Source organism: Phyllosticta citribraziliensis (assembly GCF_038025025.1).
Source record: "Phyllosticta citribraziliensis strain CPC 17464 chromosome Unknown J3D65scaffold_8, whole genome shotgun sequence".
Lineage (NCBI taxonomy): Eukaryota > Fungi > Ascomycota > Dothideomycetes > Botryosphaeriales > Phyllostictaceae > Phyllosticta > Phyllosticta citribraziliensis.
In genome coordinates this window covers 1,792,845-1,807,466 of record NW_027117345.1, presented here as the reverse complement: position 1 = coordinate 1,807,466, position 14,622 = coordinate 1,792,845, and the positions used below count along the sequence as shown (strand labels likewise).

Genomic DNA, 14,622 nt, shown 5'->3' with positions numbered 1-14,622 from the left:
GTGTTTCGGAATTTCCTCGACGTCTTGCCACTCACCATCAAGTCCTCGACTCTCTCTCTGTTGATGATGATATGGAGAGGGTGAATGAAAAACTACTCAAGCTTCTGGCAGAGGAGACCGCGGACATGCATTGACGTTTAATGCGGAACTGGACGGCGGCGAAGAACAGTGATACCCACCAAGGGAAATTTCTCACAACTGCGCTGAGCATAAAGTCTCCTCATTTACGCAACATGAGGCACAGTCCCTTCATAGCGTCTCTGCGTTTGGTTTACGCGTCCAAGTGCAGATACATGCGGCCAGTCGCGCTGTATATGCAAATCCAGTCTGCAAACATTCTACTTTTCGACGGAATCGTGATGTCATCTACACGGATCAATGATGCGGAACCAATCATGTTCAGAAAGGTGGGTTGAAGAATCATACCGTCTCGGCGGCGCGAAAGCGAGGGAGAGCAGAGGAGACTGGAAAAAGAGTACGCGCGCAAGGCTGTCGGCACTCATGCCCGACGCTAGGAAAACCGGGTCTCTGTTGTGGCTGATAGATGGTTATTCGTCGATATGGCATGCATGCGTACGCAGATCCGTCGTTCATGGGGCGCGCGCTCCCAACGTCAAGTCCTCCCGCAAGTTTGACAGCCGGTCAGCAGTTCCGTGAGCCGGCTTGGGCGACGAGCGATGGCCTCGCGTTTTCCGTATTCCCATTGCTCGGTGGGTGGCAGATCGTCCTCCGGTCTTGGTCTCTGCCTATGATATTCGTCCCTGGCCACCGTTGCCAGGTGCTTTCGGATGGGCTGCGGCGTAGCACTCCTTTATCACTCTGAACAAGCGACGTGCAGCATTCAAAACATTCGCAATCCGCATCCGCAAGTAAGAAACAAGTGCCGACTGGACTTTGAGCTTTTTATGGAGCGGCCAACCTAAATGAATGACATTGTCTGACTTGGAAAAGGCACGGTGGCGTTTGTTGCTCCAGTTACTCCTACATCCATGTCGATGCATGTGGCCACGGCGACGCGACGAGGCTGAGCTCCGCCAGAACGAATGACTTTTTGCTCCAAAATCCAAATTCCCATCCCACAGACGAAGGTACTTTCCCCATGAGTTGTTTCGCTTCCTAAGACGCCATGTGCGCGCCACCGCTGACATGGAAAGTCTGCCCAGTCAACCACTGAGCCTCAGGGCCGGCAAGCAAAGCAACGACACCAGCCACATCGTCCGGAAGCCCCACACGACCGAGCGGGCTCCACTTTGAAAGGCGCGCGTCGATTTCGTCCATCGTCAGGTCTGCACCCCCGGGGATGTAGTTCTTGGACGCTTCTGCGTACATGTCTGACTTGACGCCGCCTGGCGCGATGCAGTTGACGGTGATGCCGCGGCGACCGAAATCCCATGCGAGACACTTGGTCATTCCGATGACGGCGGCTTTGCTGGCGGCGTATATGGCATGGCGAGGGACGCCCTGTGTATCAGTGGGTCAGTATAGGTCGAGAAAACGCCGGAAGCGCCCAGAGCGAGGGTGATTGCAATAGAACAAAGGACAAACCCACCATGACAGCCGAAACACTGCTGATGAGCATCAGTCTCCCGCCGTCCTCCATGTACTTCTCGGCCATCTGCGCGACAAAGTACTGCGCCTTGACGTTGATGGCGAACACGGCATCGATCTCCTCCTCCTTGACTTCGTTCAAGCTGCCAAAGTGCTCGATGCCCGAGTTGCTCATTACCACATCGACTCTGCCGAGCTCCTTCTTCGTGCGTTCGAATAGCTGCGTCAGCTCGTCTTTCTTGGAGACATCGGCCTGGACGGTGATCGCCTTGACTCCGAGCGAATGCGCTGTCTGTGCGACTTCCTCGGCACGCCCGGCGGATGAGACGTAGTTGATGGCGACTGAGGCGCCGTGCTGGGCGAGACGCAGAGCTATGCTGGCGCCAATGCCACGGCTTGAGCCGGTGACTGGATAAAAGAGTCAGTTGCGGTTTGAGGACTGGAGCAGGCGCTGATTGTCGTAGTTGAAAGTGTACATCAAAGAACATGAGAATTATATATCCTTGACGGTACGTACCGATAGCAACTTTGCCGCTCAGGGTCTTGCTGAGGGGAGAGAGGGACTGAGATGACGTCATTGGCGACGAAGGAAAGGTCTCTTCTTCTGCGCGCAGCGATGAAGTTGAACCACTAGAAGTTGCGGTTGTTCTGAAGAAAATACAACTACTTATGTCGCGAGCTTCAGTATGTCGTGGGGGCGATGAAAAGGACCAAATAAACAAACACAGAGCTGAGCGAATACTCCCAAGCTGGGCGGGAAGAGGGGTTGACGTGTTCGCCGCGCCGGTAGCTGCAAGTACTATCCCAGCACGGTAGCTGGGCTCAAATCCTCTTCGACGCCATCCAAGCGGTGAACACCCGTTGTCTGGTCAGGCTCGGAGTCTAACTGGAAGGGTTGGTTCAAAGCAGGAAGTGTGACATGCATTGGTTTCGACCGACGCTGCCCTGAGACGAATCTTGAGCGCTTTCGGGTTTGGGAACGACGACTAAGCAGCATCCCATCGTCCTGGTCTTGGGAGTCGGCATGTGGAGCGCTTTGTGACGATGGCGATGTACTGGTCGCATCATCAGCTGTACGCGGCTTCTGGAGTGTTGTTGAGGCTTTGCTTCCCGTCGCTCGAAAGTTGGCACCACTGACGTTTGACCGCCGGATCGGGCCGCGAAGACCGGAGATATTGCTGTCTAGTCATCCGGTCCGGGTTGCGACTGGAGGAAGCGCTAGGAATTGTTGACTGGTGGTCGATTAAGTGATACACGAGTCTCTGCCAGCGTAAGAATTGGAACGAGAGATGTTAAATCCCTCGCAATCAGCATGAATTTTTTGTATCAGACCCATGTTGAACAATTCCAGGACTCTCGAGTAGATTATGATACAAAATGCTGTTCGTGCAATATAAACAAACAAAAACGCCGGAGACGTGCCAGCAGGAGCATCCATGGCACATTTGTGGCTGCCCGGTTAACAAGGACTGATGAAGCCCAGGCGAGCTGTACGGAACAAGAATCGAAAGCAAACTGCAAGTTAAGCTACACGCAAAATCTCGGGTATCAGTATAAACATTTGAATGGATATCTCAAAAATCAAAACGCTCGGCAAAGTGCTTTTCGTGCTCGTGAAAGTCGTCTCATGCCGCGGAGCCTCAAAACTCCCTACCCAAATGCCCTCGCGAGATGAGGAAGACGCCTGGAGCCTGTAAAACCGATCAAAAGCACACGCCAATGGGGTATATATCAAATGATTACTTTCCTTCCCGGATGAGGGTCATCCCAACTGTAACCAAAATCCACCTCTTTCGTCTCCCATGAGGACCTTCGAATGCTCGGTGCCCTTCCGACGCTGTAGTTCGCGCTGTTCGAACTCATCCCTCGATTCAGTTGGAGTCGCTCTTGGACGCTCTGCATGCTGAGTCCCCTTTGTACCGATGGCCGTCCCATGTCGAAATAGTGTTGGCGGAGACTCGACCCTCTGTTCAAACCATAAACCCTTTCAAAATATGCCGAATCTGTCGTGTCGAACCTTCTGGGCATCGGCCTGGTGGATGGCTCTGCAATCGGCTCCGGTGTCTCATGAATTGGAGAGGTGGCTGTTGAGGACCTGTCTCCTGGAGCTCTTCCCTTCAACGAGTCCAATTCAATGTAGTCTCCCTCGCGCTGCGACGTCAAGGTTTTGCTCCCAGTCGAGGACCAGCCAAACGGTGTGTCGGCAGTCTTCCGACCGGCAAGTGAGCTGTTGGTCCCTTCTTGGGTGGTACCGTCAATGTCGTCCGTTGATTCAGGCTGAGATCCCTGACTGTGAAACCAACGGAACCGAGGGCAGATGTTGACCAAGATTGGATGGCAACAAGGAAGACATCCACATATGACGCCCAGAGTCGTTTCGATTGATACGATGACGTAGTTGTAGACACCGGTCCAGAAGATGTCTTGAGTCTTGAAGTACTTGGTGAAGTACCACAATCGGCAGGCGCCTGCGACACTGACCCTGCATATATCTGTCAGTTGGTCCAGAGGGAGGGATAGATGTAGGCATTCGCTACAAAACGAGCCACTTACATTGTCCCGAGTGCGAAGAGGATCATGAGTCCGACCCGCTTGTCCCTTGACAGCCTCAGACCCAAAACAAATCTCAAAGGCCATAAGAAAATGAAGAGGTCGCTCAGAGTGTTGAGGGCGCCTGAGGCGAGGATGAATTCGTAATGCTTGACGCACGTATTGAGCCTGATGGGTGGAGTATGCGGGCTGTGTGTGGAAACACACAAGATGAATTGGAGAATCATCACAGCCACGACTGAAACTACCCATAAGACTGTATAGGCGATTGCGCATCGACAGAACCAGAGGTTTCCTTTTTCCGGGGGAAATACGCGGAGGTAACCCAGGCAGACTGAGATTTTGGTAAGGCCAACACCTAGTGCGAAAAAGATTTCGAAACTGAATTTTATCTGACCCAAGTGGTTAGCAGTGCACATGATAGAGTCAAAGCCATGGGCCCTTTTGCAAAGAGACGTACCTTCGTGACGATGTCAAACCAGTTTGGCTTGACGTCCCACAAATGTCTCCCAAACCCATACCTTGTGCAAACCAGGACGGTTATCATCCAAGCTAGCGTGAGGAACTTTGTCGCAAACGGTGTTAGATATCCGCAGAGCCAAAGCCAAAAGCCAGCGATGACGGCACTTACCCACGCGCCCAACATTAGCCAGTCGTCGAGCCCCAATATGCGCTTGATATATCCGCGGCTGTAGAATCGACCTGCTAGGGCGAGAGTCATCAACACCGCGAAAGGTATGAGGACGCCCATTAGCAAGCCCGTTCGCGTCGGAGGATTGTCATAATTGGGCGGTCGGGACCGATATGTCTCCTCCAAGTTCTCCGGCCAAGGCATGGTTGCGTCGCCAACGACGCTCAACAGATGGCGACCGTCCAGAAGCAGGAGAGGGCGATGACAGAGACGGCTGGAGAGGCGTTAGGTAGGGTGAAGACTAGACATTGTTCTCGGGGTGTCAAGGTTCGACTTCCGGAATTCTCGGTTACAATAACCTTATTCTCCTTAAAAGAATCAACGGCGTGGAGCGTAAGCCATCGCTGTCATTGTGGAAAGGCAACACTGGCATCGTACCCTCTCATTCGTAGGCTGAGTTTGAGTAAGCTCATAAAGTGGTCGCTGCTCACGTAGAGCTGGTGACTAAGACGCTTGATGAAGGCAGGGTCAAAGGCCAAAAAGCGACAGCCCTACGCGCTCATGATGACCGGTAACAGAATTTGCGTGAGACTATTTGGAACCTTGCCGAAACCAGAGAACATCGACCTTGTCTGCGACACCTTCATTCTGCTTTGAGGGAGAATCACTCTCCTGCCTCACAGGCGGCAATAAGCATGTCCGCAAGGTTGGGAACAGTTTCACATGTTGAGCGAAGATTTGAAGGGCTTGCAAAACCGGTAATCCAGAAAGGACGGTGCCTGATGAAAAGCTTCCAGAAGCCAGGCGGCGTCCTGCCGTGGTAGAGAAGGGTCGGGGCAACGATGCGGCAGTGGAACAAGCTCATGCGTGTATATCTTGGTAGTGCCCAACGACAACACGACTCTACATGGCAGCGACATTGACATGGCAGAGTGAGAGCGACGCAAATGTGCTTTTTCAGAGCTGTGCTGATTCTCCCTCGTTGCTCCAGAAGCTTCCTATGCAACGGCGACGATCTTGAAGCATTCTGAACGCGTGCATGAACGCCCTGGATATCCAGGAGCATCCCAGTCCAAAGTGAGGAGATTCAAGGAACAGGTCCATGGACGGGTGGATTGCTCCTGAGTTGTTGTGAAGCATGATTAAGGGTTGGCGGAGAACGACCAGTTCAGTGGTCCGGGAAGTGCCTCCGGGCTGAATGGCTGGAGCTGACCTGACACGGAACGGGACAGCCACACCTTTCAACAATCCTTGAGGTGCATGCCCAGGCTTTGCAGACGAGCGCGTGAGGTTTGGATGAAGCATGGCTGTTCCGGGGATTTCGAGCTTGGGGACTAGAGGCGGCTAAGAATAGAGCAGAAAGAGCGTTTTGCTGCCCAATCACGTTGCGCTTGTCTTGATGAAGCAACTTTGACGAATGTTCCTGGACGTCATGAATTCAGCGGCAATTGCGAGGTGTTCGAGAATCGAGCGATCAGGGGCAAAGTCAACTTTGTGCGCGACTGATGTGACCCGAACGGCTGTCAAGATAGTGTCATTTCTGCCCACTTGAGTCGGCGTAGCTCTGCATTCGACAGCCGCAATTTCCTGAGCGCTGGAATTGGAAGAATCGAGAGACAAGCGCATCGTTGCTGGCGACTGGTGGGCGTGAGTGGTGGACGAGAAGACGACGTGGTGGAGGCGGCCGGGGGGAGACGACGCGGGCGGGGGTGCCCCCGTGGGTCGGAGCCGAACCGGTGCCGCGGCCTGGCTGGGCGACGCGACGGCGGGTCAGGTAAAACTTCGGGTCTTCTCCGCACTTGTCAGTCGCGAATCCACTTCATCACCTAATTGTCCGCTGCCTGCCAACAACACGCCCTTGAGCCGTCTTTCTTCTTCACCCTATCCTCACTCTTTCTTTACCAGTCAGTCAGCGCGAAAAGATACGCTCAACCAGCGTCGCCCATGAAGTCCATCATCGTGGATCCCAACGGCCGTCGTCGCCCATGCTGGGACCGGGGACCTAGCCGCCCACTATTGGCCAACTGGACAAGAGACGGCTGGACCCCAGCGTGGTCACATCGCCGGCTTTTTTGAAGTTCTGTCGGGGAGACGTACTCCCGGATTTGCTATCGCCGAAAGTCTCTTTCTCACCCACAAAACCACCGGAGCGAGTGTCGCAGAGGGGAAATACTGCGCGGAAAGGCGCAACGGGCGGCATGATGTGAGCGTATCGTCTGTCAAACCTTTACCGCGGACGCCGAAGAGCCACTCGCAGTGAAGGTGTTGTCAGCGGCTCGTACTCGCGACTACAGTCGTTCAATCGCATGCGAGGGACACCAAACGTGCATGCCTCAATTGCTAGCCAGTATTGTTTGGCGTGATGATTCGACCTCCGCTGTATGGCCCGCGTATACATCGACTTCCTGGTAGACACTAGCACTGGTTGCCGACCCCGCGTCTTCGACCTGCCCAAAATTTGACACCATTGAAGACACCAACTGGGATAGCGAGTACAACTAGCCGCTCTGCTCGTGGGCGTGTCAAATTCCCATCGTCTCATTCGCTTGCTGTCGGGTCGGATGCCCTTGAACCTTGCTTAGCCCATCGCGGGCGCGCCCTCTCACCCGCTCTGTTCAGCCGCCTTCGTAGCAAGACACTCAGGCAGTCAAACTACATAAATATCATCGACGGTACCCGACATCTCTGTCTCCTCTTGGACTGGAATGAGATTGCCTTTGACACGATGAAGCTCTCTGCTGTCACACTTGCTGTCGCCGTCGGCTGTTCGTCAGCCTCGTACATGAACAACCTGATCTATGGCGGCCCATCCGGGAACCATCCATTTCTTGGCCTGCCCATCTACAAAATCGTAAAGCGACACAACCCAAGCGTCAGGTTTGTTGCTGCAGAATATCTCAATTGGACACACAGTGTCGCCTCAGGAGACCCATACCCAAATTCCGTGATTTTGTGGACTCGAATTTCGCCCAAGTATGATAATGCGAAGGCCAAAGGCGAGTGTCACGAGACCAGATTGTGAGCAGCTAATTGACAGGAAACTCAGACACCGCCCCCGGTTTCACCAGGCTCTATGATCACCACCAGCAAGAGACCATCCCCGTCACCACTGCTCCAATCTGCGTCGAATACAGAGTCTCTACAGATGAAAACATTGAGAACGTGGTGAGCACGGGAACTGCGTACACGTCTTCAGATATCGACTACACAGTCAAGGTGAGAATACCGCGGGGATTAGGATGCTTGCTCTGACATCCTCAGGTCGAGGCATGTGGTTTAGAACCTTTCACTCGCTACTACTACCAGTTTCGCGTTTGCGGAACAGACTACACCAGTCCCATCGGTAGAACCAAGACAACACCAGCTGCCAATGACGAAGTGCCCGACATAGCCTTGGCGGTCTACTCCTGTTCGAACTACCGTATGTTGTCAACCAGTGACTGTCAATTCACCATGATCTGACCTGCACGGCAGCTTTTGGCTACTTTACCGCCTTCGGGAATGTTGCCAGGAAAGATTCTGTGGACTACGTCCTTCATCTGGGTGACTTCCTCTACGAGTATGCGGAGGGTGGTTACGGCTACGGATGGAAAATTGACCGCAAGTCGGAACCAGACAAGGAAATCCGGACCCTTTATGACTACCGAAAGCGCCACTCACTGTACAGATCGGATCTTGATGCCATTGAGAGCTTTGCCAAATTTCCTTGGATTCCTGTTTGGGACGACCACGGTGAGCCTCAGACCATGCTCATCTTCAGGCAAAGATGCACTGACTCATTCCGACAGAGGTCGGAGACAATACGTACCGAGACGGCATGGCCGACCAGAACAACACCCGGGCATCTTTCCACATGAACGACATTTCTACCGGCTTTGGAGGTGACGGTATTGCCTTCGATCAGCGAAAGATGAACGCCGTAAGAGCTGTAAGTATACACCACAGGATCAAAAGTGCAGTCTTTCTTATCGCGGACAAAGTACTTCGAGTGGATGCCTATTCGTCAGGTCGAAATGGACGACAATCTGCGCATTTGGCGAAGTTTTTCGATCGGTTCCCTCATGGATATATTCATGCTGGACACCCGTCAATACGACAGATCGATAACAGATCTCTACTGGAACACCGATTATATCCACGAAATCTCAAATGACGTCGGTAGGACGATGATGGGCAGTCGTCAGGAGAATTGGTTCTACAGAAAGCTCAGCGCGTCCCACGCCAGGGGAGCTGCTTGGCGATTGATCGGTTCCCAAACCATCTTTTCTCGAATCAACGAGTCGGTGACTCAGAGCCCGGAGAATCCAATGGACTACGACGCCTGGGACGGCTACCAAGCAAATAGAAATCGGACGTTTGCTCATCTCTACGAGCATGGGATCAACAACAACATTGTAATGGCCGGTGATAGTCACATGTCGTGGGCAAGCGATCTTGTGTGGCTGGATGAGCACGACTACAACCAAAAGACCGGCGCCGGTGCCATTGGCGTCGAATTTTCTGGCACTGCTGTTAGCAGCCCCTCTCCTGTCGGACAGAACGTCACAATGAGGGAGGCCAAAAACATCAGCGAGTTGCTCATCAGAGACAATCGAGAACTTCAGTGGCAGGATTCATACTACAGGGGGTACTACGAGCTCCACGTCAGGTTTGTCGACGCCCCACAACCCTGAGCCACATTCAAGAAGATATGAATCTGACTTTCACAATTCCATAGCTACGATGCCGTACGAGCCCGCTTCTTTGGCATGCCAACCTTGGTCCAACGCACAGCTCTCGAAGTCAGCCTTGCCAACTTCACCGTTTTACGCGACGCCAATGCTCTTCAGCGGCCGGTTGCAGGCGGGATTGTCGAGAGCGGTACGCTGAAGAGTGGCAAGACCGTCCAAACCAACTTGACAAACAACACCCTGACAGGACGATTTTCAATACATAATCTTGCGACCTTTGGATACAATCAAACCGTCGACGAAGAGTTTTTGATTTAGAAGAGAAGTGCTCTAGACCAAGCGTTGTGTGTAATGTTAATGGAGTCCCAGTTAAGACAGCCAGATGGCCACTCCTTGAAATGAAAGATCATAATGGAGAAAGAAACATGCCAACAGTCAATCTCAATGCGGTCAATGCAGCCCTGCGTGTTACGACGTTTTTCGTCGAGTCTCGGCCAGCTTTATCCTATCATGTATGCCCAGGCCATCTTGACGCCCGCCGGCCGCCGTTCTTCGATCCTTTCGCGCTCAGTGCTTCCGCGGATGTGCCACTTCAACTCTGATGCGGACTGGCATGAAAGACCGCCATGTTGGGAGCAGCACGCCTGATCCCAAGTCCTTAGCAAGATCGAAGTTGATATCTTCGATGCCAAGGAGACTTTGCTCTTCTTGGTACTGCAGTTTTTGGACTTGTGCGAGCTGGTTCTTCATGGGTATGTTTCTAAAATTTGCTTTGCTCTATAGCAGCGTCATTCGCCACTTCTTGTCTACCAACCATCAGGTCCCGTGAGGATGGGAGGATTCTGTGTCAGCGCAGTGCCGTTGGTTTCCGGATGAATGATGTTGCTTTTCATTCGTCTATTACTCTAAGTCTCTGCTAATCATACGCGTCCAGCTGCACTGAGCCCTAATTCGAAATTCCTGGGCCTCGGTTTCAATGCGAACACGGGTCGTCGGACACTTCGGACTGTTCCTAATTTTGTGGGTGAGCTGGATTTCCGGGTCTGAAGGAAAGAGAAATGTGTTTACTCACCCCATGACGTCCCTTATCTACAAATTACACCCATGGCTGATCCCGAATCGTGCTTTGATCTTAAGAAGTAGGATTACAAAGCAGAGTTGCTGGGCGAGTCAGTTGAGGGCGGGAGCCACCAACCTAAACTTCATGCAGTGTGCAAGATTCTTGCCGGGACCACTAAAGAACACCAACGACTCGTCAAACTCCGTATAGCGTATACAGTGATTCGATGTGGAGAGCGCCTCAAGCGAGCCCCCCGCAAATTCTGTGCAGCAAAACGGGGCAGCCCCGCAAAGCGGCACTCTAATCGACCGCTGCCACCCCGCGATTCTTCAAGCCACCGCAACACTGTTTGCTGCAACAACCATATACTCGCCCTCCATGTCGGCTTCACGCTGCACTGATTACTCGCCGAGCCTAGTCATGAGGATGGATCCCATGGCTTCACGTTTGATCCGCATGACAACTCCCGGCGTCCGAATGCCGCGTAAAGGCCTCAACCAAGACCCTGGGGAAAAGTTGTGTGTAGTTACAGTGGGCAGAGGATATGAAGCAGATCTGAGCCAAGAGTTTCGTACCCAAATACGCCGACGGGGCTGAAAGGCGGCGTGCTTGGATCTATTTCATAAGACGCTTAGATCCATCCTCAAGGCCCTTGGAAGTCCCCACTGGCCGCCTCTTTGACCAAATTGGCAAACCACAGCCTCGTTGATTTCCAAGTCGAGCTTCGCTTCGCTTGTCAGTCTCAGCTCTTTAGTATCCGTCCAATCAGACTAGTGCGCACACATTTTCCTCGAACGCTGTGCATTGCTTCGCCAAACTAGCCGCAGCATCCTGGTCGCTTAACACTTCTACGAACGGCGTGGACGAACTCTTCACAAAAGCGGTGAGTATTTCAAACACAGATTTTGGTTTATTGCACCCGCAATGCCGAGTTCAAAACAAATGTTCCTCATTGGTCGCACTTTTGATTCCACAGCGACCAAGAGCTGACAAGCAGTGGTTCAGGAGCATTCGTCCACTCCCACTACTTGAACAACATGGCGACAATCAAAGACGAGTAGGTATCGCAGCAAGACACAATGCTGCCCGCGCTGACACGTATGTAGAAAAAACAACGGCGCGGGCGGAATCCATTCTGAAGATGCTTCCAAAATGGACACGGGAAAGCACAAGAGCACCGTCGAAGCCTTTTCAGCGAATGTCATGGGAGAGTAAGCCGCAGCGACCTCACCGATTCAAGCCACCCTCTGACTCGATTTCTCAGAGTGCGAAACCCTCTCACAGACATCCCGATCCCACAGCTGATGATCGACGTGGAAACTTTTGCTCGAGAGAATGGCATGACCGACGTCTTGCCACTGCTTCGGAAGGGCGCCCTGATTTCCCGTGATCCGAAGAACTTTGAGAGCGTGGAGGAACTGGAAGAGTCTGACAAAGAGATCATACGGTTCGAGCGGACCCATCGCTGGAACCATCCATGGGCTCTCTATTTCACCATCATCTTGAACTCCATTGCTGCGGCAATCCAGGGTTGGTGGTGACTCTCGTGCCAGTGGGCGGCTTCGCTGACAATGTGCAGGCTGGGACCAGACCGGCTCGAATGGAGCGAACTTGTCGTTTCCGGATGAATTTGGCATTTCAACCAAAGAGGAAATTTGCGGTCCCATGGGCAGCTGCGAGAAAGACGAGTGGATCGTTGGCCTTGTCAACTCTTTCCCGTACATAGCAATGTGCATGTTGTAAGTGCATCACCAGTCCTTTTCTCTTTCATCGGTCATACTTACATCTCCAGCGCGGCCTGGTTGTCCGACCCCATGAACGACCTCATCGGCCGCCGTGGCACAATTTTTGTCGCTGCTATATTCTCCCTCCTCGCTCCCATCGGCTCGGCTCTTACGCAAAGCTGGGGTCAGCTCTGTGCAACCCGCATCCTGCTCGGTATTGGCATGGGCCTGAAGGAGGTCACTGTCCCCGTCTTTTCAGCGGAGACGGCTCCCGCCGTGGTCAGGGGCGGTTTGGTCATGAGTTGGCAGCTTTGGACCGCATTCGGCATCTTCCTGGGCACCTGCGCAAACCTCGCAATGTACAAGGTCGGCAAAATTGCTTGGCGACTCCAACTTGCTAGTGCCTTCATCCCCGCGGTTCCATTGGTGATTGGAATCTACTTTTGTCCCGAATCTCCTCGTATGTCCTCCAAATTCCAACTACGCATTTTCGCTGACAATCATCAAGGTTGGTACATGAAGAAGGGGCGTTATGGCAAGGCATACAAGTCCCTCCTCCGCCTCCGAAATGCCCCTCTCCTTGCTGCTCGGGACCTTTACTACATCCATGCTCAGTTGGTCGATGAGGTCAAGCTCATCGAGGAAGCTGGCCTGACCACCAAGAGCAACATGCTCATCCGCTTTGGTGAACTCTTCACTATTCCCCGGATCAGGAGAGCAACTCAGGCCTCTGGTATTGTCATGATTGCGCAGCAGCTGTATGTGCTCCATAACAACATTTTATCTGAAAAGGCTAACAATCAGCAGTTGCGGTATCAACATTATGAGTTTGTCAGTTCGCATCTGCTGGATGGCTGGTCGACACGAGAGGCTGACGCGGAACAGTTATTCGAGCACGATCTTCGAAAATGCCGGGGCATCCACATTGGAATCGCTATTTGCGACCTTTGGATTCGGTCTGGTAAGAGCCCCGCACGTGTCAACGCCATTTCTATGTTCGCCCTTGAACAGACAAAATCGCATTTGATAGCATAGAAAATGGTACTGAACGTTCCCAGGTCAATTTCACCTTCGCCTGGCCAGCGGTGTGGACAATCGACACATTCGGTCGACGCAACCTGCTCCTGTTCACGTTCCCTCAGATGTTTTGGACCCTGCTTGCCGCTGGATTCTGCTTCTGGATCCCCACGGATACTACTGCTCATCTGGGCCTCATTGCCTTCTTCATTTACCTCTTCGCTGCGTTCTATTCGCCAGGAGAAGGACCCGTGCCATTCACCTACTCAGCGGAGTGCTTCCCCTTGTCGCACAGAGAGATGGGAATGTCGTGGGCCGTGGCCACGAACAATTTCTGGGCCAGTGTGCTTAGTCTGACGTTCCCGCGGATGCTCAGGGCCTTCAAGCCGCAGGGTGCATTCGGATTTTATGCTGCGCTGAACATTCTGGCGCTCTTGTTGAGTAAGCTCCCTCACTGGCGTTTCACATCCAAAGGTACATTGGTACACTGACAACGGCTGCGCAGTCTTTTTCTTCCTCCCCGAAACCAAGCAGCGCACGCTCGAGGAGCTCGATTACGTGTTTGGAGTACCAACCCGCACCCATGCCAGATTCCAATGGAACCAGATTTTGCCGTACTGGATCCAGAGATACTTTTTCCGTCGCAAAGGCATATCGAAGCCGCAACTCTACCACTTTGAAAACCTTGAAGTGCAAGGTTCCGCGTCAGACGAGAATTCTGGCGTAACTGACCCCGATTTCGAGGTATCTCGCACGGAGACGGCCAAGACGGCGGTTTGAAGACAATGTTCGATCTTTCTCATTGGTTTGACTGCTGGGCAGCAATTGCGACTGGAAGCTTCGAATTGCGAGCTGTCGCTACCGAGTCGCGGATTGGAATGATTGAGTCTGGTTTGAAGTTGGCTCAAGACTGAATGGGTGTTTTGATTCTCAAAGAACTTTTGGAAAACATTATAAAGCTAAGACGTAGTCTTGTTTAATGTCAGTTTCGTTTCAACAATGGTCGGTTTGATGCGCTAGCCGCATTAGGCAATCCACGCGGACAGGGTCACATCCGCGCATCCCGGAACTCGCTTTTCCCCCCCATTATTCCTCTTGTACACCAGCATATCTTGTCCCCTTTGATCGTCGTGTTCGGGCCTGATTTCCTCGTCGCGCGCTTTGTTGGTCGTGCTGGTCAAGATTCCAATTATGATCTTCCAGCGCATTCCCGTCTTCGTTAGGTGCCACGAACGCTTCCGCGGCTGCCGCTTACCTGCATCGACGCACATGCACACGGCCACTCCATGAGGCTCCACCATCTCAAATTCTCCGATGGCAAATGTCGTCTGGGGACTGCTGACTGTATCTTGGCCTCCCTCAACTCAGGGCCGCAGCTTACCCCACACGCGCTCGGACGGCGCTCAGGGCGTCGCGTCAAGA

The 14,622-nt window shown here is 52.9% G+C and overlaps 4 protein-coding genes across 4 annotated transcripts; 2 read left to right on the top strand and 2 right to left on the bottom strand.

The window, feature by feature from the left end:
• Nucleotides 1-935: 935 nt before the first annotated feature.
• Nucleotides 936-2,272, bottom strand: J3D65DRAFT_574407 (uncharacterized protein). Its single transcript, XM_066797653.1, has 3 exons — nucleotides 2,066-2,272; nucleotides 1,550-1,956; nucleotides 936-1,461 (listed from the first exon to the last, which is right to left on the bottom strand). Exons 1-3 carry the CDS (start codon nucleotides 2,124-2,126, stop codon nucleotides 1,117-1,119), a joined length of 813 nt encoding a protein of 270 aa, XP_066654032.1. The 5' UTR covers nucleotides 2,127-2,272; the 3' UTR covers nucleotides 936-1,116.
• A 1,007-nt stretch (nucleotides 2,273-3,279) lies between these two features.
• J3D65DRAFT_699891 (uncharacterized protein) lies at nucleotides 3,280-5,163 on the bottom strand (the record flags this gene model as incomplete). The annotated part of the gene is made up of 4 exons (XM_066804071.1): nucleotides 4,559-5,163; nucleotides 4,306-4,490; nucleotides 4,102-4,266; nucleotides 3,280-4,030 (listed from the first exon to the last, which is right to left on the bottom strand). The coding sequence occupies exons 1-4, from the start codon at nucleotides 4,931-4,933 to the stop codon at nucleotides 3,280-3,282; spliced, it is 1,476 nt and encodes a 491-aa protein (XP_066654031.1). The 5' UTR covers nucleotides 4,934-5,163.
• Nucleotides 5,164-7,363: 2,200 nt separating this feature from the next.
• Nucleotides 7,364-9,859, top strand: J3D65DRAFT_448485 (phosphodiesterase/alkaline phosphatase D precursor). Its single transcript, XM_066796322.1, has 7 exons — nucleotides 7,364-7,725; nucleotides 7,776-7,945; nucleotides 7,991-8,150; nucleotides 8,204-8,461; nucleotides 8,518-8,657; nucleotides 8,710-9,377; nucleotides 9,447-9,859. Exons 1-7 carry the CDS (start codon nucleotides 7,455-7,457, stop codon nucleotides 9,715-9,717), a joined length of 1,938 nt encoding a protein of 645 aa, XP_066654030.1. The 5' UTR covers nucleotides 7,364-7,454; the 3' UTR covers nucleotides 9,718-9,859.
• Nucleotides 9,860-11,215: 1,356 nt separating this feature from the next.
• On the top strand, nucleotides 11,216-14,103 carry J3D65DRAFT_448488 (sugar porter family MFS transporter). The gene is made up of 11 exons (XM_066796323.1): nucleotides 11,216-11,342; nucleotides 11,465-11,516; nucleotides 11,566-11,670; nucleotides 11,724-11,989; nucleotides 12,039-12,198; nucleotides 12,252-12,643; nucleotides 12,692-12,941; nucleotides 12,991-13,014; nucleotides 13,069-13,144; nucleotides 13,242-13,641; nucleotides 13,706-14,103. The coding sequence occupies exons 2-11, from the start codon at nucleotides 11,497-11,499 to the stop codon at nucleotides 13,978-13,980; spliced, it is 1,968 nt and encodes a 655-aa protein (XP_066654029.1). The 5' UTR covers nucleotides 11,216-11,342; nucleotides 11,465-11,496; the 3' UTR covers nucleotides 13,981-14,103.
• Nucleotides 14,104-14,622: the final 519 nt, after the last annotated feature.

Excerpts from the sequence above, each read along its gene's own strand:
- J3D65DRAFT_574407 (XM_066797653.1), bottom strand. The coding sequence starts at position 2,126 with ATGACGTCATCTCAGTCCCTCTCTCCCCTCAGCAAGACCCTGAGCGGC. Across the intron at positions 1,957-2,065 it reads GAGCGGCAAAGTTGCTATCG|TCACCGGCTCAAGCCGTGGC; the intron begins GTACGTACCGTC and ends TCTTTTATCCAG. Across the intron at positions 1,462-1,549 it reads GCAGTGTTTCGGCTGTCATG|GGCGTCCCTCGCCATGCCAT; the intron begins GTGGGTTTGTCC and ends ACTGATACACAG.
- J3D65DRAFT_448485 (XM_066796322.1), top strand. The coding sequence starts at position 7,455 with ATGAAGCTCTCTGCTGTCACACTTGCTGTCGCCGTCGGCTGTTCGTCA. Across the intron at positions 8,151-8,203 it reads CTACTCCTGTTCGAACTACC|CTTTTGGCTACTTTACCGCC; the intron begins GTATGTTGTCAA and ends CCTGCACGGCAG. Across the intron at positions 8,658-8,709 it reads AGATGAACGCCGTAAGAGCT|TACTTCGAGTGGATGCCTAT; the intron begins GTAAGTATACAC and ends TCGCGGACAAAG.
- J3D65DRAFT_448488 (XM_066796323.1), top strand. The coding sequence starts at position 11,497 with ATGGCGACAATCAAAGACGA. Across the intron at positions 12,942-12,990 it reads GTCATGATTGCGCAGCAGCT|TTGCGGTATCAACATTATGA; the intron begins GTATGTGCTCCA and ends AACAATCAGCAG. Across the intron at positions 13,145-13,241 it reads CGACCTTTGGATTCGGTCTG|GTCAATTTCACCTTCGCCTG; the intron begins GTAAGAGCCCCG and ends GAACGTTCCCAG.